Here is a 25,000-nt window from a genome sequence, read left to right on the forward strand (position 1 = left end):
AGAGATACACACAGAGAGAGAGAGAGAGAGACACACACACACAGAGAGAGAGAGAGACACACACACACGCACACACAGAGAGAGAGACAGAGAGAGAGACACACACAGACAGACACACAGACAGAGAGAGAGAGAGAGAGATACACACAGAGAGAGAGAGAGAGAGACACACACACACAGAGAGAGAGAGAGCGAGAGACACGCACACACAGAGACACAGACAGACAGACACACAGACAGAGAGAGAGAGAGAGAGACACACAGAGAGACACACACACACAGAGAGACACACACACACACAGACAAAGACACACACCCACACACACAGAGACACACACAGACAGACACACAGACAGAGAGAGAGAGACACACAGAGAGACACACACACAGAAAGACACACACATACACACACACACACAGACAAAGACACACACCCACACACACAGAGAGAGAGAGAGACACACGCACACACACACACACGCACACACAGATCACTTCCTCCAGTCATTCCTGTAACCCGGTTAGGTTAGCAGGATGAACAACATGGCCGCCTCCTGATGGGGAGGTGACCAGCGCCGCTCCTGTCTCACCTCCCTAGTTTTTCTTGTTATGAGGCAGAGAGGAAGGAGTGGAAACCACCCGCCACACACACACACACACACACACACACTCCTCACATGCACACAATGCTGCCATGCATGTATCTGGTTTCTCTATTGAGCTTTTAAAGTGTGGCTATTCATAACCCCCCCCCCCCCCCCACCACACACACACACGCACGCACACACACACGCACACACTGCTCCTCGCTCGCCAACAGGTGGACTCACAGATCCTCTCCAAGAAAAGGTCAACTGGGTGTGTGTGTGTGTGTGTGTGTGTGTGTGTGTGTGTGTGTGTGTGTGTGTGTGTGTGTGTGTGTGTGTGTGTGTGTGTGTGTGTGTGTGTGTGTGTGTGTGTGTGTGTGTGTGTGTGTGTGTGTGTGTGTGTGTGTGTGTGTGTGTGTGTGTGTGTGTGTGTGTGTGTGTGTGTGTGTGTGTGTGTGTGTGTGTGTGTGTGTGTGTGTGTGTGTGTGTGTGTGTGTGTGTGTGTGTGTGTGTGTGTGTGTTAATCAATGATGTTTCTCTCTCTTCAGGGCTGGTCCTCCGGTCCCACCATCTGCTTCAATGGCAGCAAAGGGGTGAGAGGAGCTAACCGCTCCACCTGTTGCCGTGTGATAACTCAACAACAATAACAACAACAACAACGTGCATTTAGACGTTGACTCTCGTTGTTTCTCCCCTCAGAGCATCTCCGTGCCTCGCTCCGAGAACACCGATGAACTGAGGGTCTTCCACTTCGGCCTGACCAACGTCGCCCGAGATAATCCGAACGGAAGCTTCGACTGTTTCCAGCAGCGCGGCTCCGGGTAAGAAACACTGTTTAATTATATATATTTATTTATTATTATTAATATAAATATATATATATTATTATTTTTTTAAAATATATATATATATATATATATATCTTTGATAGTTAGATTTTAAGGGACTTTTTTAATTAAAAAAGCAAACGGCGAAGTATATATATAATAATAATAATATTATTATTATATATATATATATATATATATATATATATATATATATATATTTATTATTATATTATATTATTTATATATATATATCTTTGATAGTTAGATTTTAAGGGACTTTTTTAATTAAAAAAGCAAACGGCGAAGTTTCTAAGCGTTTCTAAGTTAACTGAGCTCCTGCACTAGTTTCGGCCTCTGGCCCCCCTGCTGGGAGCTTCTCTGGAGGTCGGACTCTATAAATGCCAGAAATCCCGAGAAGTCTGGACATGTGGAGTTGAGCATTTAATAAATGTCAAGCGTTGTCCATCGAATCTGCTGCCGGAGTCCTGATAATAAAAAAAATGAAAAAAAACAACAAACGCAGGCTTTTGGAGTTATAATATCAAGCCACAGATAGATGTTGTTGTCTTTGGGAGTAAAGGAGCTTGATTTAATTTGTTTTAACCCGCTGTTCCTGTTCCTCCTCCTCCTCCTCCAGGTCTGCCGAGGAGCTGTCGTGTCTCGGGGTGATTCAGAAAAAGATGACGGTCAACGCCACGGACGACTCGTACGAGAAGGCTCGCCAGAGCATGACCCAGGCCGAGGAGGAGACGCGCAGCCGGGGCGCCATCGTCATCAAGCAGGGGGGCCGCCTCCAGGGTAGGACACGCACCAGGCACCGCTTGTTACGCCTTTGTACTGTGTATATATATATATATATATATATATATATATATATATATATATATAAAAAAAGAAAAAGTCGGCCACATTGCATCGGTTGCCGCGGCAACATGCATAGTAACCAGTGACATGGAAACCGTCGGTCTTATTCTGCAGGTTTTCGTCCTGTTTGTCTGTTTTCTACGAGACTGTCGTCCTGTACGGCGCACACACACACACACACACACACACACACGTATGTACAAAAATAAGTTATTTTACAGGATACAGAGGCTGCACACACACACGATAAAACCAGTGATTGAGCTTTTTTGTGTATGTGTCACCGCTGTCTTTATTCTCACCACCAAACCACTTCCTTCTAAACAGATATTTTAGTCACGTCATCTTGTTTCAGGGAACACACGTACACACACACACACACACACGTACACACACACCGTCATTTTGATGATTTTGTGAGTTCAGTGGAAGCTCTTGCAAAAAAAAACCCCACTTCCTCACTCGTTGCAGGCTTGTAGTGCAACTGTGAGGTGATTTCCTAAATTAGACGGCAGCTTCTGCTCACTGAGACCCGAATGCTTGTAACCCGAATGTGGCTTTCTGGAGAGTGAAACGAGGTCTCTTCTCTTATTTAATTTAGTCTGACAAACGTGGTGATCCTCCATGTCCTCTTCCTATGGTGTTGAGTCGTGGTATCACACATTTATAAATTAAATAACTTGTGCCTCCTTAATGTGAGATATTCCCCTTTTTTTTTTAGGCAAGAAGGTGACGGTCCGCGCCCCGGGCCCCGCGCTGGCCGGCCTGACCAAACCCCGACACCCCGACAAGTCCCGGTCTCTCCTCGGCGGCGTCAGGAGGGGCGTCGTCCAAACCGCCGCCGCCGCCGCCACTTCCAAGCCGAAGAGGGCGGCCTGCGCTTCCAACGGGAAGAGCGCGGGCGGCGTGCAGGAGAGGCAGCTCGGGGAAAGACTGGCGCATCTGCTCGCCCTTCGGCCGTACAAGAGGCCCGAGATCATCCTGAGGCTGCAGAAGGACGGACTGACGGCGAGCGACAAAGACCTGCTGGACTCGGAGCTCATGGAGGTAGATGGAGATAAAAGACGGGTGTCTTTATAGGAACCGTTTGTAACGAAAAACAGATCAAGGAAATTAATTTGTTCTTTTATTTCTGTGTGTGTGTGTGTGTGTGTGTGTGTAGGTGGGCCAGCTCAACAGCAGAGACAACACGTTTGTCCTGAAGGACGGCCTCTACAAGGAGCTGCAGAGGGACTGGCCGGGCTACTCCTCCGGAGACCAGCAGCTCCTGAAGAGGATCTTCGTCAGGTAGCGCCAACGAGATCCCCCCCCCGCCCCCCCCCCGCGCCGTGTTCACGCCGTCGTAGTATTTATTTATTTGTTTACCGGGAAAAAATGTTTCCGTCATGGCCGCTCTTCACACTTTTTTTTTTGCAGGAGGCTGTTTCAGCCGCAGCACAACCTCCTGGCTGTCCCGGAGGCCCAGGTCAGTCCGCTACGAGACACCCCCAACTCCTCCCCGGCGCACCCCCCCAAGCCGCCCCCGCCCGAGGACTACACCGACCCTTTGGCGAGCAAGAAGCCCCGGATATCACGCCTGTCCGGCAAAACGTCCGGAGCGAGGCCCGCCGGGAAAAGGGACACGCTGGACCCCCGGACGCTTTTCGACTCCCTGTCGGCGGTCTGCCGACGGGGAGCGGACGTGGCCGAGAGGCTGGAAGCACCGCCCCGTGCCGAGGAGGGACCCCGGGTCGCGGCGCCGGACCCCCCTCGACCCGCCCCCGCCCGCCCCCCGTCCCCTCTGGCGATGCCCGAGCTGAGCAGACACACAATCAAAAGGAAGAAGAGCAAACACAAACGCAGAGATCAGGTGAGGAAGCCACTTCTTTTCTTTACGGTTGAGTATGTTTTTAATAAAAATATTTCACGTGACGCGTCGGTAATCGTCATTTTTGGGTTGTTTTTCGTGCGTCCAGGAGAAGGATCGGTCACGAGCCCGGAAGGAAAGGAGTCGAGATCTCAGTTCAGAGGATCCCAACGGCAACGTCTCCTTGTACTGCATCGGTGAGTCCTTACTCGTGACTGGACGTGGCAAATATTCACTATTTTTAAATTGGTCCGACATCATCTCTTACACTCTTTTTATTTATTTTTTTATTATCTTTTCAGAGCCGAGTGAGATATTGTTTGAGTCCGGCGACGACGCAGCGGACTATCTCCTGTAAGTCAACCTCCTTTTATTTGGTTCTTCCTGTAAAACATTAATAAAATACAGTATTTCCAGCTGTAAGATGTAGTTTTTCCAGGTTTGTGTGTGTGTGTGTGTGTCCTTCACCGACCAACAGCGTCCCTATTATCGTTGTGTCCTCTGCACAGGAAGTACGCGGCGATCTCGAGCCCCGTCCAGAGGCAGCGCTACAAGCTGGACTTCAACACGGAGTACAGCGAGTACCGAGATCTGCACGCTCGCATCGACGGCGTGACGCGGCAGTTCATGGAGCTGGACACGCAGCTCAAGAGGCTCCACCACGAGTCCCATAAGTACAAGGTGTGACGCTCGACTCCACTCGTCTCTGTCTTTGAGGGTCGAGAAGAGAGCCGTATGCATTTTAAGTTATTCGTATTATTATTATAAACTCTGTTGTTGCACCAATTGAGGTGTAAAACATACGAAATGGAGAATTTTTGCCATTTTTAAGTTCTGAAAATGTCAAATTTTAAATTGCTCTTCACTGGCTGCGATAAAGATAAAGACGCTGAAATGTCATCATATGGTCGTTAAGAAAAAATAAATATCAACATGTCAGGAACGGTGCATCGTTATTCCATAGAAAAAATTAATAAAATTATATATAATTAATAATAATTATATAAATAAATTATTAAAGTGCTCTTGAGGTCCAACAATTATCTTTTGATGCTTTTCCTTCCTCCATAAAATATTTTTTGGGATAATTAAATATTTTCATAGAATATTTCTATTGATTGTTTCTTGGCTACATCTTTGCACTACTGTTTCATTTAGTTAGTTCATTTAATATTATTAATCTACTCTATTTGTTGTATATATTGTACTTTTCTTTTAAAATTCTATTTCTTTTATATTTTGCATTTTTCTCCTATTTGTTGTATATATTGTGCATATATTTAAAATGTTTTATTGCGTATGTATAAATGCTGCTGGAGCGAAAACATTTCCCCTTTTACGGGATTAATAAAGACACATTTAACCAACAAAGGTTTTATAATAAATGTATAACGCATTAATTAATTAATAGTCTTCTTCTCTTACAGACGGTTCGTAATCAAATTCTTCAAGAGTATCGCAAAATCAAAAAGGTAACCGCTGTTTTTTTGGTCAATATTTATCCCTCTATTTCTGTTTTAAATAATCACGTCTTTTATTTATCTGTGTCCCTTGTTGTTGTTGTTGTTGTTGTTGTTAGTCCAACCCCAACTACAACCAGGACAAGACTCGCTGTGAACACCTGCACAACAAACTGGCCCACATCAAGAAGCTCATATCGGAGTACGACCGGCAGCAGCTCTGACGGCGTGGAGGCGTGAGCGACGGTCACCTCCGGACCACAGGGGGGCGCCGTCGAGCTTTAACGACTACGGCCTCCGCCAACGCCGCCAGAAATGCCACCGAGATATTTCACTCTGAGATAATGCGACATTTTAACCGCCAAGGACGCGAGGACTTCCTGTTGTTGTTGTTGTTGTTGTTTACATTTGTAGATTTTCCATCATCGATTTGGGTGATTTCTTCTTCATGAGATACCTGATGAGCAGCAGAAGACCTCTTTTTTTCTCTGGGTCTTGATCGGCGTTCTCCTCAGTTCAGGTGTGCTCACGAAGGACCCCTGAACGCATCGCCAGTGCCCGAGGCTGGTTTCTGATCCTGGACCTGGTTTCTGTGGGGGTCTTCCCCCCCCCGGGTCACAGAAGACCAGTTCTGTTCAACACAATGTGGGCTTGAACAATTAAGAAATTTAAAAAATAAATAATTAATGAGTTGCATGCGGTGTATTTTACAGAATGCATGAGGAAAAATATCTGTCTGTTTTTTTTAAAAATAAATTTGTATTTGTACGATTTTATTTTCTTCTTCCTTTTTCATTTATAATGCTCTATTTTTACAAAGTGTCATGCGGACATTAATGCTCTAAAGATGGAAAGTAAAGAAAATATTATATATATATAACATAATACACTTTAATTCTTTTCATAACTTTATCATGATTCTTTTCGACATACAGTGCTATTTTATTTTTCGACGTACCTTTTATAACGTACAATATTATATTTTTCATCATACTACACTTTAGTTTTTGTTCATGATTTTCTTTGACTACTTTGATTTTTTCATTATTATTTGTTTCATTATTTTTTCCAACATATTATTACTTTTTTATAACTTTCTTCATCACACTACACTTTAATTTGTTTATGACTACTTTGACTATTTCCATGAGTTTTTTCAACATACTGCACTTTAATTTCTTCCATAATATTATTATTTTTTTACAATTTTTTCGACATACAATTCTATTCATGATTTCTTTCAACATAGTATATACTATGAATTTTTTTATAACATACAATAATACTATTATATTTTTCATCATACTACACTTTAATTTTTTTCAGGATTTTCTTTGAATATTTTCATTCTTTTTTTCATAACTTTTTCATAATTCTTTTCGACTTATACTATTATTTGTTTCATTATTTTTTTGACGTACTATTACTTTTTCATAACTTTTTTCATCATACTACACATTTTTATATGACTACTTTGACTATTTACACAAGTTTTTTTTTTATACTACACTTTTAATGCAGCAATTCTCGAAGCTGACAGACAAAATGAATACGTGACATTGCATTACATTGCATTACATTGCAGAAACTAACACCGTGGATAGCCCAGGATCCAGAGATTCCAGCCCGCGTTAACCCTTTCTGCAAGCGAAGTATAGTATTTAGTTATTTTATTCATTTTTGTTTGTTTGCTTATTTAGGTTAGATTTTTAAATATTTTTCTTTTGATATTTGTTGTCATTGTATAGGCATACCTAGTTTTTGGTTTGTTCATTTGTTTATGAATTGGGTAACGCTGTGGGCACCTGGGGGGTCTAGGCGTAGGCAGGTACTTGACCAGCATGCACCTGGGCAGGCCTATGTGTGTTCAACAGAGCAGGAGAGGCAGCGTTAGGAGTTCCTTTGTTCTTTTTGCTTGTTTGGTTTCGTTCAATAAATTATGAGAGAAATGGAATCCTGTAAGGAAAAAGCATTTGTTTTGCCTGAACTTAACCACAAACTCGTGGTGCGTCAGTGGCCCTTTGATTAATGTTTATTTTTGATTTATCGGACAAATGGCCACCACAGGTCTGTTTGGAAGACTTTATTTGACTTGTTAAACTATTTCAATCAATACTATGTATTATGTAATATCTCGGTGTCACAGTGAACTTAACTAGATCAACAGATCATCATAACAAGTACAGCAGGTAAACATTTATTTGTGCAGATTAGTTTAAACATACTTATAATAATCAAAGTCCACCTCCTCTTGTCCCACCTGCACTCTGTTTTGTGGTCCAACCATAAAGTAATGCTTTAAAAACAATGGAGTCAATCTGTAAAGATGTGGGCACAACAGTCAGAAAATCTGATCTCATACAGGAATGGCCATCTGAATTATTGTAAATAAATCTATTTACAGGTTATTTTCAGAAACAGTGACAAGGAAAATATTATGGCCTTCCATGTTTATGCCAAACAAGTAGCAGGACACTGCAGGGAATCGAACCCCATCCCAGTAAACCAGGAGTACCATTACCAGTGCCTTTTGCTTTTTGAGGCTACATGGGAGGTAAAGCAAAACCTGCCAGTACCCCCGACCTGCGAGGAGGAGCGAGGACCTGCACATCGCTGCTCGCAGCTTTAATTTATATGATTGTAGCGGCGTTCCGTCGGCGTGGTTCTAGTTAAGCCGCTAAAAGAGCTGCAGACACGTTGATGTTCCTTCCTTACGCGAATAAAAGAATAAAACTGAGATTGTATCCTTCCTTTCGTTCTGTTTTTATTTGATATAGCAAAAAAAAGCGTTACTACGTACACAAAATAAATAAACTCTCTCTTATATCATGCGATCTGCTTCGGTAGGAAAACGATGTTCCTCGTGCCTAATGCAGCTCATTTCTTTGCACCTGCTGCTGTCATGACGTCATTAAAGCTCCGTCCAGGGAGCACCTGTCATTAACATAAATTCTTTCCGTAATTCAGAAAGCAAATAACACACCGAGTTGTCCCTGATCCGATGTGAGGTCCTGGGACAGGGATTTCTTATGTGTACAGATTGTAAAGCCCTCTGAGGATCATTTGTAATGTGTGACGTTGGGCTACACCAGGGGTGGGCAAACCTTTTGGCTCAGGGGCCACATTGACTTTTAACATTTGACAGACGGGCCGGGCCAGTATCAGATGGATGGAGAGCAGGGGCGTTTGTAGGATTCCAAGAAAGGGGGGCTAAGCCCCAAGGGGAGTGTCCCCCTGGTGAATGTGGGCCCCTGATATCCATTGTTTCTGTTCATAGATTGATTCATTGTTTCTGTTCATAGATTGATTCATTGTTTCTGACAGTTCATAGATTGATTCATTGTTTCTGACAGTTCATAGATTGATTCATTGTTTCTGACAGTTCATAGATTGATTCATTGTTTCTGACAGTTCATAGATTGATTCATTGTTTCTGACAGTTCATAGATTGATTCATTGTTTCTGACAGTTCATAGATTGATTCATTGTTTCTGACAGTTCATAGATTGATTCAACCAGTGTGATTTTGCTTTGTAGTTTTACTTCATTCAGTCTATGATAACATAAGAAACAGAATTTCAGGGTCATAGTGATATTTTCTGCTCATTTGGACACGATCACTGAGATAAAGATGAACTAGTTCAGTGTCAAATATGTCATTCAATAGAAACATTATAATAATCTATAGCAATGCAAATAATAGAGACATGTCGATAGTTATTTCTTGTATTTCGAATTCACTTGTTCACAATCGCTCACTGGAGACAGTTTCTAACTTCCCTTTCATTTGCCTCAAGTAAACCTGAATGTAAGCAGGTAACACTCATTAACAACTACCGACAGACACATTCTGTAAGTACCTGGACTTACAGGTAAACCTGAATGTAAGCAGGTAACACTCGTTAACTACAGACAGACACATTCTGTAACTACCTGGACTTACAGGTAAACCTGAATGTAAGCAGGTAACACTCGTTAACAACTACCGACAGACACATTCTGTAACTACCTGGACTTACAGGTAAACCTGAATGTAAGCAGGTAACACTCGTTAACAACTACCGACAGACACATTCTGTAGACCCCCTAAAATAGGCCTAACGACGCCCCTGATGGAGAGTGTTTGTGTAAACCAATATGAATTACAAGTAAAAGCCAATTACTAAAAAGTAAAGAAACCGTTTCAGTGGAACAGTGTTGTTTGTCTGGGGCGGTGCAGTCCCGTGGGTTTGAGGAAAAATAAGTTGGATGCAGCTGTTAATTTTACAACTCTAAACGAACCCCGGCTCCGGCAACGTAATTCCAAAGGATTGCGAACACTAAGAAACATAACTTTCCAGCGGTAGGCGGTACGTTACGGTAATCTCTTTCCAGCGGTATGCGGTACGTTACGGTAATCTCTTTCGAGCGGTATGCGGTACGTTACGGTAATCTCTTTCCAGCGGTATGCGGTACGTTACGGTAATCTCTTTCCAGCGGTAGGCGGTACTTTACGGTAATCTCTTTCCAGCGGTATGCGGTACGTTACGGTAATCTCTTTCCGGCGGTATGCGGTACGCTACGGTAATCTCTTTCGAGCGGTATGCGGTACGTTACGGTAATCTCTTTCCAGCGGTATGCGGTACGTTACGGTAATCTCTTTCCAGCGGTAGGCGGTACTTTACGGTAATCTCTTTCCAGCGGTATGCGGTACGTTACGGTAATCTCTTTCCGGCGGTATGCGGTACGCTACGGTAATCTCTTTCCGGCGGTATGCGGTACGTTACGGTAATCTCTTTCCGGCGGTATGCGATAAATTACGGTAATCTCTTTCCAGCGGTAGGCGGTACGTTACGGTAATCTCTTTCCGGCGGTATGCGGTACGTTACGGTAATCTCTTAACAGCGGTAGGCGGTACGTTACGGTAATCTCTTTCCGGCGGTATGCGTTACGTTACGGTAATCTCTTTCCAGCGGTAGGCGGTACGTTAAGCTAATCTCTTTCCAGCGGTAGGCGGTACGTTACGGTAATCTCTTTCCAGCGGTAGGCGGTACGTTACGGTAATCTCTTTCCAGCGGTAGGCGGTACGTTACGGTAATCTCTTTCCAGCGGTAGGCGGTACGTTACGTAATCTCTTTCCAGCGGTAGGCGGTACGTTACGGTAATCTCTTTCCAGCGGTAGGCGGTACGTTACGGTAATCTCTTTCCGGCGGTATGCGGTACGTTACGGTAATCTCTTTCCTGCGGTAGGCGGTACGTTACGGTAATCTCTTTCCAGCGGTATGCGTTACGTTACGTAATCTCTTTCCAGCGGTAGGCGGTACGTTACGGTAATCTCTTTCCAGCGGTATGCGGTACGTTACGTAATCTCTTTCCAGCGGTAGGCGGTACGTTACGGTAATCTCTTTCCAGCGGTAGGCGGTACGTTACGGTAATCTCTTTCCGGCGGTATGCGGTACGTTACGGTAATCTCTTTCCTGCGGTAGGCGGTACGTTACGGTAATCTCTTTCCAGCGGTATGCGTTACGTTACGGTAATCTCTTTCCAGCGGTAGGCGGTACGTTAAGCTAATCTCTTTCCAGCGGTAGGCGGTACGTTAAGCTAATCTCTTTCCAGCGGTAGGCGGTACGTTACGGTAATCTCTTTCCAGCAGTAGGCGGTACGTTACGGTAATCTCTTTCCAGCGGTAGGCGGTACGTTACGGTAATCTCTTTCCGGCGGTATGCGGTACGTTACGGTAATCTCTTTCCTGCGGTAGGCGGTACGTTACGGTAATCTCTTTCCAGCGGTATGCGTTACGTTACGGTAATCTCTTTCCAGCGGTAGGCGGTACGTTAAGCTAATCTCTTTCCAGCGGTAGGCGGTACGTTAAGCTAATCTCTTTCCAGCGGTAGGCGGTACGTTACGGTAATCTCTTTCCAGCAGTAGGCGGTACGTTACGGTAATCTCTTTCCAGCGGTATGTGGTACGTTACGGTAATCTCTTTCCAGCGGTAGGCGGTACGTTACGGTAATCTCTTTCCAGCAGTAGGCGGTACGTTACGGTAATCTCTTTCCAGCGGTATGTGGTACGTTACGGTAATCTCTTTCCAGCGGTAGGCGGTACGTTACGGTAATCTCTTTCCAGCGGTATGCGGTATGTTACGTAATCTCTTTCCAGCGGTAGGCGGTACGTTACGGTAATCTATTTCCAGCGGTATGCGGTACGTTACGTAATCTCTTTCCAGCGGTAGGCGGTACGTTACGGTAATCTCTTTCCAGCGGTAGGCGGTACGTTACGGTAATCTCTTTCCAGGGGTAGGCGGTACGTTACGGTAATCTCTTTCCGGCGGTATGCGATACGTTACGGTAATCTCTTTCCAGCGGTAGGCGGTACGTTACGGTAATCTCTTTCGAGCGGTATGCGGTACGTTACGGTAATCTCTTTCCAGCATTATGCGGTACGTTACGGTAATCTCTTTCCAGCGGTATGCGGTACGTTACGGTAATCTCTTTCCAGCGGTAGGCGGTACGTTACGGTAATCTCTTTCCAGCGGTAGGCGGTACGTTACGGTAATCTCTTTGCAGCGGTAGGCTGTACGTTACGTAATCTCTTTCCAGCGGTAGGCGGTACGTTATGGTAATCTCTTTCCAGCGGTATGCGGTACGTTACGTAATCTCTTTCCAGCGGTAGGCGGTACGTTACGGTAATCTCTTTCCAGCGGTAGGCGGTACGTTACGGTAATCTCTTTCCAGCGGTAGGCGGTACGTTACGGTAATCTCTTTCCGGCGGTATGCGATACGTTACGGTAATCTCTTTCCAGCGGTAGGCGGTACGTTACCGTAATCTCTTTCGAGCGGTATGCGGTACGTTACGGTAATCTTTTTCCAGCGGTATGCGGTACGTTACGGTAATCTCTTTCCAGCGGTATGCGGTACGTTACGGTAATCTCTTTCCAGCGGTAGGCGGTACGTTACGGTAATCTCTTTCCAGCGGTAGGCGGTACGTTACGGTAATCTCTTTGCAGCGGTAGGCGGTACGTTACGGTAATCTCTTTCCAGCGGTAGGCGGTACGTTACGGTAATCTCTTTCCAGCGGTATGCGGTACGTTACGGTAATCTCTTTCCAGCGGTAGGCGGTACGTTACGGTAATCTCTTTCCAGCGGTAGGCGGTACTTTACGGTAATCTCTTTCCAGCGGTATGCGGTACGTTACGGTAATCTCTTTCCAGCGGTATGCGGTACGTTACGGTAATCTCTTTCCGGCGGTATGCGGTACGTTACGGTAATCTCTTTCCAGCGGTAGGCGGTACGTTACGGTAATCTCTTTCCGGCGGTAGGCGGTACGTTACGGTAATCTCTTTCCGGCGGTATGCGGTACGTTACTGTAATCTCTTTCCAGCGGTAGGCGGTACGTTACGGTAATCTCTTTCCAGCGGTAGGTGGTACGTTACGCTAATCTCTTTCCAGCGGTATGTGGTACGTTACGGTAATCTCTTTCCAGCGGTCGGCGGTACGTTACGGTAATCTCTTTCCAGCAGTAGGCGGTACGTTACGGTAATCTCTTTCCAGCGGTATGTGGTACGTTACGGTAATCTCTTTCCAGCGGTAGGCGGTACGTTACGGTAATCTCTTTCCAGCGGTAGGCGGTACGTTACGGTAATCTCTTTCCAGCAGTATGCGGTACATTACGGTAATCTCTTTCCACCGGTATGCGGTACATTACGGTAATCTCTTTCCAGCGGTAGGCGGTACGTTACGGTAATCTCTTTCCAGCGGTATGCGGTACATTACGGTAATCTCTTTCCAGCGGTAGGCGGTACGTTACGGTAATCTCTTTCCAGCGGTATGCGGTACATTACGGTAATCTCTTTCCAGCGGTATGCGGTACATTACGGTAATCTCTTTCCAGCGGCATGCGGTACGTTACGGTAATCTCTTTCCAGCGGCATGCGGTACGTTACGGTAATCTCTTTCCAGGGGTATGCGGTACATTACGGTAATCTCTTTCCAGCGGTATGCGGTACGTTATGGTAATCTCTTTCCAGCGGTATGCGCTATGTTACGGTAATCTCTTTCCAGCGGTATGCGGTACATTACGGTGAGCGTGCCTGTGTGGGGTGGGGTGGTGGATGGGGGGTGGGGGTGGGGTGGACGTGAGCAGTGAGCAGCAGGCTGGACTTGCAGCCTGACCCGCCAGCAGAAAGCACGGCACGCAGCGCGGTGACGCTTCTCCGTTCCCGACTTGAGTTTCCTGAAGCACGATGACGGCAACAGACCAGCATCGATGTTTCTTAATGCTCATTTATTGCTCAGCTCTTTCGTTTGTGCGCGCTCTCCTGCAGCAGAAAGCGTGACGGCGCTCTTTAACCTGCCGTGTTCTGCTGCAGGAGCGCGCACACGCAGCCCCGAGGGTACAAAGCGTTACAGCGGTCTTTACTATAATTTATAATTCATAATACTCGGCGGGCCGGATCAAAACGCCCAACGGGTAGTTTGCCCACCCTTGGGCTATACAATAATAAACTGAAAAACCCTACTTTACTTCTATGTATGGCCTTGAATACCAAATCAAAGAATTTGACTAAATGAGTGAAAAACCGGAGCACCCGGAGAAAACCCTACTTTACTTCTATGTATTGCCTTGAATACCAAATCAAAGAATTTGACTAAATGAGGGAAAAACCGGAGCACCCGGAGAAAACCCTACTTTACTTCTATGTATTGCCTTGAATACCAAATCAAAGAATTTGACTAAATGAGGGAAAAACCGGAGCACCCGGAGAAACCCTACTTTACTTCTATGTATTGCTTTGAATATTAAATCAAAGAACTTGACTAAATGAGGGAAAAACCGGAGCACCCGGAGAAACCCTACTTTACTTCTATGTATTGCTTTGAATACTAAATCAAAGAATTTGACTAAATGAGGGAAAAACCGGAGCACCCGGAGAAACCCTACTTTACTTCTATGTATTGCCTTGAATACCAAATCAAAGAATTTGACTAAATGAGGGAAAAACCGGAGCACCCGGAGAAAACCCTACTTTACTTCTATGTATTGCCTTGAATACCAAATCAAAGAATTTGACTGAATGTGGGAAAAACCGGAGCAGCCGGACAAAACCCTACTTTACCTTCACCTACTTAATTCAGACATACGGAATCAGCATAGATAGGGTGTATATAAAGACATCAAACACATTAATAGCAACTTGGTAAGCACATGTATGCGAAGAACCGGCTGATGCAAGTCTCAATTTCTGGTTCTGTAAATTGAATGGACCACAGCAGTGAGTCTGCAGAAGGCTCAGGGTCTATTTTGTTCCGCGCTGCGTAAGGAATTAGTGGAACTTTGATGTTCATTAAGGGATTGACCGGCGTCTGAGTTGATGAACAAGGCTCAGGGTCTATTTTGTTCCACGCTGCGTAAGGAATTAGCGGAACTTTGACGTTCATTAAGCGATTGACCGGCGTCTGAGTTGATGAACAAGGCTCAGGGTCTATTTTGTTCCGCGCTGCGTAAGGAATTAGCGGAACTTTGACGTTCATTAAGCGATTGACCGGCGTCTGAGTTGATGAACAAGGCTCAGGGTCTATTTTGTCAAACACTGCTTGAGGAATTGCTGAAGCTACACAGTTCTTGAAACTTTGTACAATGTACAACTTTTCAAATTCGACATTGCTCAGCTTCATTTGAAGCTCCTTGAAAATGGCCATGTCAAACACGTTGCCAGGAATTGCGGAAGCTGCGACGTTCGCTGGTGAAAGAGACTCAACGTCTATTCTCTCTCTTCTTGAGCCCTTAATGTTTCCATACCTGCAGATGTTGGAGATGCCTCTGCCCACGGATGAGAAGAACCGGCAGATGGCGTTGCGCTTTCTGGGTGGTGTGATCATGGGTTCAGAGGACGCAATGCAGTTCTCACTTGCTGATTCCCATGAATTAATGGACAACAGATCCAATCCGGCCTCGCCCAACTTGTCATTAAGCATCTTGAAAATGGCCCTGTCAAGTTTTTCAAACGCTTTTTGTGTGGGATCAAAATCAACAGCATGGACTATAGTCCATGTTAGTTGAAACAGATCTACCTTGATGGTCCTATAGTTTAAAATGTTCAAATCCACTTTCTTTAGTATCCGACCCATCAGCACATCCACGAATTCCAAAATTAACGCTTTCTTCTTTTCGTCGGCGTTCCCGGAGCTGTCCACCGGCACCTGAGTTGATGAACAAGGCTCAGGTTCTATTTCATCAAACACTGCGCCAGGAATTGCTGAAGCAACAACCTTCTTGAAGCTGTCCACCGGCACCTGAGTTGATGAACAAGGCACAGGTTCTATTTCATCAAACACTGTGCCAGGAATTGCTGAAGCAACAACCTTCTTGAAGCTGTCCACCGGCACCTGAGTTGATGAACAAGGCTCAGGGTCTATTTCATCAAACACTGTGCCAGGAATTGCTGAAGCTACAACCTTCTTGAAGCTGTCCACCGGCACCTGAGTTGATGAAAAAGGCTCAGGTTCTATTTCATCAAACACTGCGCCAGGAATTGCTGAAGCAACGACTTTCTTGAAGCTGGCCACCGGCACCTGAGTTGATGAAAGAAGACCCACTTTGTGTGTCTCGATCTTTACATTCATCTCTTTCAGGCAAGTAAATATATTGTTCAGTGGCTTAGCGTACATCTGTGTAATGTTTTCTGGGATCATCTCGGGCCCCATCCCATGTTTGAGGTGACTGGAGAGGTAATCCTTCACTTCCTCAGTAATTGTACATCTAACAATGTTTGTACAATATTTATACTGGTCCGGATGTTGATCAATGTATGACATCAGTTTAACATTATTGCCAACTTTTATTTCCTTTCCAGTTGGAAATACCCTCTCATAGCTCTTCTGGTCTTGAAGCACCAGCCAAAGAAATGTCTTTGCAAGAGTGTCCAGCTCATGAGAGATTTCTTGTTTTATCAGGTGACACTCATCACCTGTCGTTTTCTGGATGTTACCAATCAACATGTTCAGAATTCTGTCCAGTACAATGTTAATTTTTTCTATCTCCCATGACATGGGTTCTGAGAACAGATCTTTGTTTTTCAGAGGTCTAGTGATCATCACAGGGGTCCTTTTCTTGATCTCTAGGTCAGTTAACTGCAACATCTCTTCCAGCCGATCCATCATCATGTCCCCGAAAGTAACACATTTACTTATCAAATCTGCATACATCTCGATTTCAATGACATTGGGACGTTGTCTTAAGACCTCCAGTTCACAATTCAGTTTGTCCAAGTAAACTGGAGTTCTACTCGCCTTTCTCTTTTTATAGCCACTTGGTCTATAAATATATTGATTATACAACTCAACACTTTTGTAGATTTCACAATGCTTCAGCTCATACTGAAACTCTGGCACTTTACCCTTGAGATCTATTAAGTGCTGAGTCAACCGTTCATATGTGTAATTTATCTCATGATGAACTGTTGGTGGCTCACAGGCTTCACGACCTGAAGACCTCTTCTCTCTTGCCTGCTCTTCCGCAGAGGGCATGGTGTTATTTTCTATAATTTCAGGAAATGCAGTACAACAAAGTGCACTCACGAAGTCTGCCATCTCAGAAAATTTCTCCATCATAAAGCTAAAAAAAGAATTCTCAAGTTTTCACTGCTGGTTGCCTATATACAGAATTCAGGCAGTTTGAAAAATCAAAGGCACAGGAGTGACGTCACGTAAACGCTCTGACGTCACGCGTTCTGCCTTTGCCAGGCAGAACGCATGCGCAGCTCCCGGCCCCGCAGCATGCCGGGTAAAAAAGAAAACTACGGAAGTTGACCTACGCGATTTATATGATTATGAAATACTTTTGTTTTTTATTATTAGTTTAATGCATTTAGTTTACTGTTATCTCGGGTACTTTGTGTTAAACTCTTAATTGTTTTGCCTTTGTTTTACTCATAATGACAAACAAGCTTTTGTTGTTGTCACGTGACTCCCGGAAGTGTCAGCGGAGCTTAAAAAAATAAAAATGTCGGACTGTTATCTCCCGTCTGTTATTCTACTGTCTACACGGTAACCTCCATTAAATTAACGTATTAAGTTATCTTGTACTTATATATTTATGGACACAATACGTGTTTCCTTGTTTGTGCGTGAAGCTGTTTTGTCTCTTCTAGTTTTCACGGACGATAATAAATAATAATAAATCAGTAAGAAGTCTCTTTTATGACCAGTGTGGATACAGATCACCTCATCATAAACACAAACAATACTTATTTCACTGACAACATTGACGCTGTTTGGTAATAATAAATATTATACTGTGATATTAGGCTCGTTCGTTAGAGCTGCGCCTTAAGCTGCAGGGGGCGTGGCCACAACACTGCGATCCAGTCGGACAGTTTTCAGCTGCGTTCAAGGAACACACCGGAAGTCAGTGTTCAGGAAGTCACAACAACAGGTGGAACTAGTTTATAATAGTTTACAGACCTGATGTTGATAAATAGCGATGAAATGGAGGCAGAAGAGATCCCTCTACTTATGTCGTATACTAACAAGAGTAGTTTTCAGCAGCTGAAGTTTTAGTCGTGGTTGTAGTAGAAGTATCAGTGGTTCCAAGAAGTAGCAGCAGTAGGATCAACAAGCTGAATCATACAGTAATAGTTGAAGATTGTGTCAACATTTAAAAGTTGAAATGTGTCTGAAATGTGTCTGCAGATGAAATTCACTTCACAGCTTTCCAATAAATATAAATAAATAAACAGAACTAATCATCTTAACAGGCATATTAAATAAGGTTTGGGATATCTAATATGTAATCTCACAAATAAAATAAATCTACTTTTCACAGTGGTCTGAATTTGGATATCTTTTTATTTATTCAACTATGTTATTTTTGGAATTGAGGACAAAAGATTGGCCATATTGTAGTTGTTGGATGTCATATGTATTTACATTTATATAAATACATATATGTGAAGATAGTTGTCATTTCTTTAGCATCACCAAAGCATCACTTTAGGTGCAACAAGAGGTTTGTTCTCAGGACAAAAAAACTACCAGTGAAAGAAGTCTTTCTTGACTTCCGGTTAGCATGCGAGGGGGATAGACGTGTCTACGGGAGGCTCACGTGCTTCGCCACTTTTAAATTATGAAATCTTAAAAAAAAAAAAAAGACACATGGATACTTCTGCCTGCACGGCTTCATATTCACGTCTGAGGGACAAATGAGCCACAGAAAGACGAACGAGCCGCCACATCACCCGGGGAGGGACGACGACGACGGCTACAGCTAAAGTCAAGATGGCTGCTAACGCTCCGGGGGGGGCGACGTCTCTACCCGGCGGGGACTTGGGAGAAGTGGCGCACCGTGCTGGTTAGTGACCTCGAGAACACGGTTGATGAGGCCTTGGCCCCCCCCCCACTGGCGGACCCCGTGAAGGCCCTTTACCAGAAAGGAAGTGAAGTTGCGCATGCTTGTTCCTGCTGTGTTAAAGGTCGACCACAAGGGGGAGCCGCACTCCTTCAACACCAGGATGACCAGCATCTGGTAAACGAGTAACAGTCGAGCAGATTGAACTCGTGTGGGACGGTTGTTGACATCTTGTTCTTCTGCTTCATTTTGTTACATCGGTAGATTTCAGCTTTTTACATTTCTGTTACTAGTAAGTCATCATACCTCTCCATGTTGTCAGTTCTGTACTCAAATGTGCTTAATACCGACCTTTTGTTTATTAGAAAATGTAACCTGTTAATCCATTTTGATTAACTTTGTTTAGGCTAGTGAGTGATTTGATGCACTGGAAGTTTAAGATTAGTTTTCTCCTGCGGTTCTCTTCGTTTGGGGAAGTAAACCTGGGATTGTTGTTATTGTTTTCTGGGTTTTGGGGTACTATGGGTTTGGCCTAACAATTTACATTGTAATGCAAACAAACTAATGAATGCCGTTATCACAAGGGCAGAACCAGATATGCTGTGGGTGGATGTTTTATTATTATAACTTTTTTATTTTATTTTGCCTTTTATTATTTAATTTCTTTACTTTAGTTTTTTTCTGTTTTACTTTCCTGTTTTCTTCTTTACTATTGCAAACTGACTAACACGTACACAACAAATGAAAATACTTGTTCTTTGATCCCTGTATGTCATATTGTGCATTATTATCAATAAAGTATATATATATATTAATATTATTTCTTGACTAAACACAGGGTTATAGGGACAGGTTATTATACACATACTTTGACAATTTTCATGACTTTTTTTCAACATACATACATATTTTTTTAGTTTTACTAAGACTTTTTTATGACTTTTTTCATCATACTACACTTTACACTTTGATTATTTTCATGATTCTTTTCGACACACTATTATAATTTTTTTTCAACATATACTATTATTTTTTCCGGTATTTTTTCGACATACTATATATTTTTTATCGACAGACTACAGTTCAATTGTTTAGTACTTTTTCATTATTCTTTTCGACATACCATACTCTTATTTTTTCCATTTTGTTTTCGACATACTATACTATGACTTTTTTTCTTTAAATTTTAAACTCACACGTGCAGACCTGTGTTCAAATATGTCCAAATTATCTGTTGCCCACACGCAGAGAGATAAAAAGATGAACATCACTGTGATCAATTAATCTCTATCATCTACTATAGGCTTCTTCCAGCAGGGGGCGGTGCAGGACACAGAGGCGTCATGATGATGATGAAGATGACGATGGCAAGAGCTCAGAATGGCCTGCAGCCACACAACACGTTTATTGATTTAAGAAAGCAAACCACTTTAAAAGAGAAAACAGATTTTTCTACCAAATCTATTCACGTGTTCATTATTATTTGTCTCATTATTTGTTTCATTAATTAATTTCATATTGATCTTTACTTCGGGGGAATAGTATTGATACGTATGTGATGTTCATTGAGAACTTGAAATTGTAGGATGCCGGTATTCAGCTGACTTCTAATAATAAACAAATGCATATATATGCGCGCGTGTGCGTGCGCGCGCATTTGGTTGCGTCACAGGGGGAAAAGGGCGGTACCCCCCCCGCCAGGTAGGCGCACCAGCATCCGTCACGTCACCACAAACACGCGCACAGAGGAGGCAGTGTGTGCAGAGCAGCGGAGACTCCCAGGTGCCAAACACACACGCACACACACGCGCGCGCACACACTCTTTCCTCTGTCTGGAGGAGGAACGACGGAGCCGAAAAAAAAAAACCTTCCGGAATAATTTGGAAACATCGAAACAGGGAAGTTGGGACTCGAGCGCGTGAGCTTTCAGCGGTTGTGTAAAAAAAAAAAGAAAAAAAAAGTGAGCAGCATGTTCAGCTGGGTGAAGCAGGAGCAAGGTGGCCGCAACAAGGACGGAGAGATGTACCAGACGGTCACGGAGGGGCTGCAGAGCCTCTACCTCAAGAAGCTGCTGCCGCTGGAGGAGACCTACCTCTTCCACGACTTCCACTCCCCGGCCCTGGAGGCCGCCGACTTCCAGAGCAAGCCCATGGTGCTGCTGGTCGGCCAGTACTCCACCGGAAAAACCACCTTCATCAGGTGAGAACAACCCCCTCCCCTCCTCCCCGGCGTGAACCTGCGCGTGTGTTGGCTGAGGGGGGGTGGGGGTTCCCCCGGGTGAGGGGCAACGCCACCTTTTTATCAGGTGTCACTTCACGACACCGCCTGGTTTCTTTTCTTTTTTTTAAAATACAAAGTATCAGTTTTGTGGCGCTTCTCGCCCCACCCGCGTTGCATTGTGGTAGAAAGGCGGCGGCAATGGAAGCGACATCAAAGCTTCAAATATCGTGACAAGAAGGAAGGTTTTTGGGGGGTCTCGTGAGAATGTGACTTTAGTGAATATAATATGTCTCCAGGCTTTCTCTGCTAAATGTAAAGCGTTGCTAAATGCCACGGAGGGTTTAATGAGGACACTTTTTCTTCGGAGTTTTACTCCTCCAGGGTGTTGACATTGCTTAACCTTGGTCATTTCATTAATAATAATAATAATAATAATAATAATAATACTTCGAATTTATATTGCGATTTTCTAATTGTGAAAGCCGGTGTTTTTTTTGACAAACCTGACAAACATGTCGTTTTTCGAAAATATAACTTTTATTGTGACGAGCCTGGGCACCCGCTGAGGCTCATGGGAACTGTAGTCCTGTGATTTGAAGTGACAGCCTGTCAAGACTCATGGGGAATGACCCCTGTTCCCCCTCCGTGTAACTGACCCGCCATTGTTCTGTGTTATTTACACAACCTTTCTCCTCCTTTCTGCTGCTCTCCGGACAGACAGTTCTCATATTTCCTGCAGCTTTTCTTTTCTGTTGTTGTTGAAGATGAAGAGCGGACTCGATGCCGGCCTCCACCAGTGAGACGCAGAGGGTCCCGTGTGGGGGTTTGCTTCCTGTTTTTTAATGTGTTAGGAAAATCAGGTGGAAATCTTTTTAATGTGCGTATTGAAATCTCGTGACCTTGTCGAGCCACCTTTTTTTTTTTTTAAACCGTGCCCCCCCAGTGTGAATATTACACATTATGGTTAAATTGTGTAAAACATTACAATAAACATGAGCTAATATATTGATGTTGTACATCAAAGTAAACAACAGAACTTGGGCTACAAGAATTAGTAAGCCATCTCAACACAACTCAAACACCAACTAAAAGAATTTATTAAAATATCATAATCATAATTGTGTCAGGAGTCAGCCCACTCGGAACTAGGAACCAGTAGCTCGGTGCTGTCAGAATAATAATAATAATAAGAGTGAATTACAGTAGTCCAGTCTAGAGGAGATGAATGCGTGGACGAGCTTCTCTGCATCTGACAGGGTTAAAGTGGGGCGGAGTTTGGAGATGTTTTTGAGATGATAAAAGGAGGTTTTGCACAGGTGTTTTTATATGGTCATTAAAGGTCAGGTGAGGGTCAAACCTAACTCCCAGATTAGTGACTGTGGAGGACAGGGGTCAAAGGTGAGGTGAGTTATGGAGGATGACTGAACCTGGTGTGGAGGGCCAACAAGGAGGGCTTCAGTTTTGCTCCTGTTTAGCTGGAGAAAGTTGTTGCTCATCCACGTTTTTATCTCCCCAAGACAGGAGACATGAAATGGCTGCAGAGGGGCTCGGGGCAGTTTAGATGTAGAGCTGCGTGTCGTCAGCGTAACGGTGGACGGACATCCGATGTCTGCTGATGACACGACCGAGGGGGAGCATGTAAATAATGAAGAGGACGGGGCCCGAGGACCGACCCTTGCGGAACACCACAGGAGACAGGGAGCAGTCTGGACTTGCATCTTCCCAGTGACACATATTCAGTTCTGCCAGAAAGGTAGAAAAACAAGTTGTTATGTTTGAGGTGGTTCTGAAGTTGAGAGGCGACTACCTTCTCTAACACCTTGGACAGGAAGGCAAGGTTGGAGATAGGCCTGTAAATGGCTAGAACCTCCGGGTCCAGGGTGGGCTTCTTGAGAAGGGGACGGATGACAGCAACCTTGAGAGTAGGTGGGACACAGCCAGATTGAAGGGAAAGGTTAACAACCTTGGTGATGAGAGGACTTCATTCTTTTGAGGCTTTCTCCTGAACCTCAGCGAGATGTAGAGTAGACAGCACACTCGTAGATAAGGTGTTGGGGTCAGAGGGCAGCAGACATGGAGAGCTGGACATCAGAGAGCGAATGGTGTTGACCTTTTGATCTGAAAATGTCAATGAAGCTGTTGCATTGCTCCTCTGTAGCCTCAGTTGAAGAGGGTGGTTGTGGCTTCAGGAGATGGCTGTTTGGAGTTGCCAGGGTTTTTATTGATTAACCCGGAATAGAACTGTGAGCGAGCATCTTTAAGGGAGTTGGAGTAGGCCCCTTGATGCTCACGTGAAAATATGCTCAAGTGAAATATATGGTTTGGTACATGAGAAAATTCAAATTGCACAGATGGTGCCCAAAATGTCCATTTTGCATAATTAATCTGTACTAAAACCTCTCTAACTTTGTTCTGCTTCACTTTTTGTTGCTATGATCTTGGTTAAGGTCAAGGGTCAGGCTTAGACCTTTGGTCACATGGTTGCCTTTTTATTATATAAGATCCATAAAAGCTGCATGTTAGACTCATGACCTCAGTTCTTGTTAATCCTGGCGTTTTTTTTTTTTTTTGTGTGCCTGGAGGCCGGTACATATTCACGAGTTAAAGAGCTGATCAACACGCTGCTGACACACACACACACACACACACACACACACACACACACACACACACACACACACACACACAGAGGCTCAAACATGTACAACGATGCACACTATTTCCAATATTTCGTCCTGTTTTGGTGCCTACGGGCCGACCGGGTAACGGCGTTAGGCCGGAGGTCAGTCGGAGCTTTCGGCTGCTCGCTTCTATGAGTCAATTCATTGATTAATCGATCAAGAGGAATTTAATACACCGAAAAAAATTAAGCAATAATTGTTGTTTGCAAACAATTCTCTAGTTCCGTTTTTTGTTTTTTATATATCATTGTTTAAATATTTGCTGTTGGTGCTGCAGGCTTACTGAATATGGGTTTAATACTACTACTACTACTAATAGTACTAATTACTATAATAAAAATACTGGGGTTTGAGCTGTGGTTGCTTTGCCACATGCAGGGAATAACCGGACATTAAACATCTTTTATTTTTAAAGCTGTCTTGCTTAGAAACGAAAGTACACAAACAGCAGACGTCAAACAAATCACTCGCGTTTTGTATCCGGCTGACAAAACATGAATGGAGCATGTTTAGTAGATCATTAATACACCTGTGGGAGACAGGTGTATTAAAACGTATATTAATAACGCCTCAATTGTGTTACAGCACGGACCGTTTTAAAAGGTGTTGCTTCCACAAAAGTTCGATAAGATCTTTTAGAGCTCGTGGAAATGATAACAAAACGACAATTTACAGACATTTGGTCGTGCGTCACCCGAACCCCTCTGCAGGAGAGAAACATTCGTGGAAGTGGAATGAAGATATGAGGTCGGGGGTCGAGCTGTTTGTTTGGAGAGAAAAAGGATTTGTCCGACAGAAGCCGCGAGAAAACCAGACGAAAAACACGTTGTTTTTAACACATTCCTGATTGCCCCGAAAGGGAGGTTTGTTTATCAGATTGTCCTTGAACGCAGCAGCAGGTCTGTGTGTCTGTCTGTGTCTGTGTGTGTCTGTCTGTGTCGGGTACAAACAGTCGTACGTTTTGGAAGCAAACCAGACCTTCAGAACTGACCTGCACTCAGTTTACGTCCAACACGAGCTGCAGAGTATGTATGTGTGTGTGTGTGTGTGTGAGAGTGTGTGTGTGTGTGTGTTCCAGCTCCGAGGCACCACCCTGTCCCGAGGAATGCTATGAATCATGGGAACTGAAAATAATGCTATGAATCATGGGGAGAAGTTGGCAGTATATTGCCGAGTCAACGTATTTTG

The 25,000-nt window shown here is 44.0% G+C and overlaps 2 protein-coding genes across 3 annotated transcripts in view; both read left to right on the forward strand.

The window, feature by feature from the left end:
* LOC117751186 (RNA polymerase II elongation factor ELL-like) overlaps positions 1 to 6,363 on the forward strand; it is a 7,376-nt gene extending 1,013 nt beyond the window's left edge. Inside the window, exons 2-12 of one of the 2 annotated variants that reach the window (XM_034562837.1) lie at positions 1,136 to 1,180; positions 1,287 to 1,408; positions 2,055 to 2,215; positions 3,003 to 3,328; positions 3,444 to 3,568; positions 3,698 to 4,130; positions 4,237 to 4,324; positions 4,430 to 4,481; positions 4,637 to 4,808; positions 5,555 to 5,599; positions 5,707 to 6,363. In XM_034562837.1, the coding sequence (XP_034418728.1) occupies positions 1,136 to 1,180; positions 1,287 to 1,408; positions 2,055 to 2,215; positions 3,003 to 3,328; positions 3,444 to 3,568; positions 3,698 to 4,130; positions 4,237 to 4,324; positions 4,430 to 4,481; positions 4,637 to 4,808; positions 5,555 to 5,599; positions 5,707 to 5,811 (1,674 nt within the window). In that variant the 3' untranslated portion in view covers positions 5,812 to 6,363. The remainder of the gene's footprint in view (positions 1 to 1,135; positions 1,181 to 1,286; positions 1,409 to 2,054; positions 2,216 to 3,002; positions 3,329 to 3,443; positions 3,569 to 3,697; positions 4,131 to 4,236; positions 4,325 to 4,429; positions 4,482 to 4,636; positions 4,809 to 5,554; positions 5,600 to 5,706) is intronic. The other variant, XM_034562838.1, reaches the window with a different exon arrangement.
* A 14,249-nt stretch (positions 6,364 to 20,612) lies between these two features.
* The window catches only part of ehd4 (EH-domain containing 4), a 25,129-nt gene continuing 20,741 nt past the window's right edge, over positions 20,613 to 25,000 (forward strand). The window contains exon 1 of the mRNA XM_034562844.1: positions 20,613 to 21,110. Within this exon, the coding sequence (XP_034418735.1) occupies positions 20,881 to 21,110 (230 nt within the window). The 5' untranslated portion in view covers positions 20,613 to 20,880. The remainder of the gene's footprint in view (positions 21,111 to 25,000) is intronic.

The sequence above is a fragment of the Cyclopterus lumpus genome, chromosome 22, assembly GCF_009769545.1.
Source record: "Cyclopterus lumpus isolate fCycLum1 chromosome 22, fCycLum1.pri, whole genome shotgun sequence".
Taxonomy (NCBI): domain Eukaryota; kingdom Metazoa; phylum Chordata; class Actinopteri; order Perciformes; family Cyclopteridae; genus Cyclopterus; species Cyclopterus lumpus.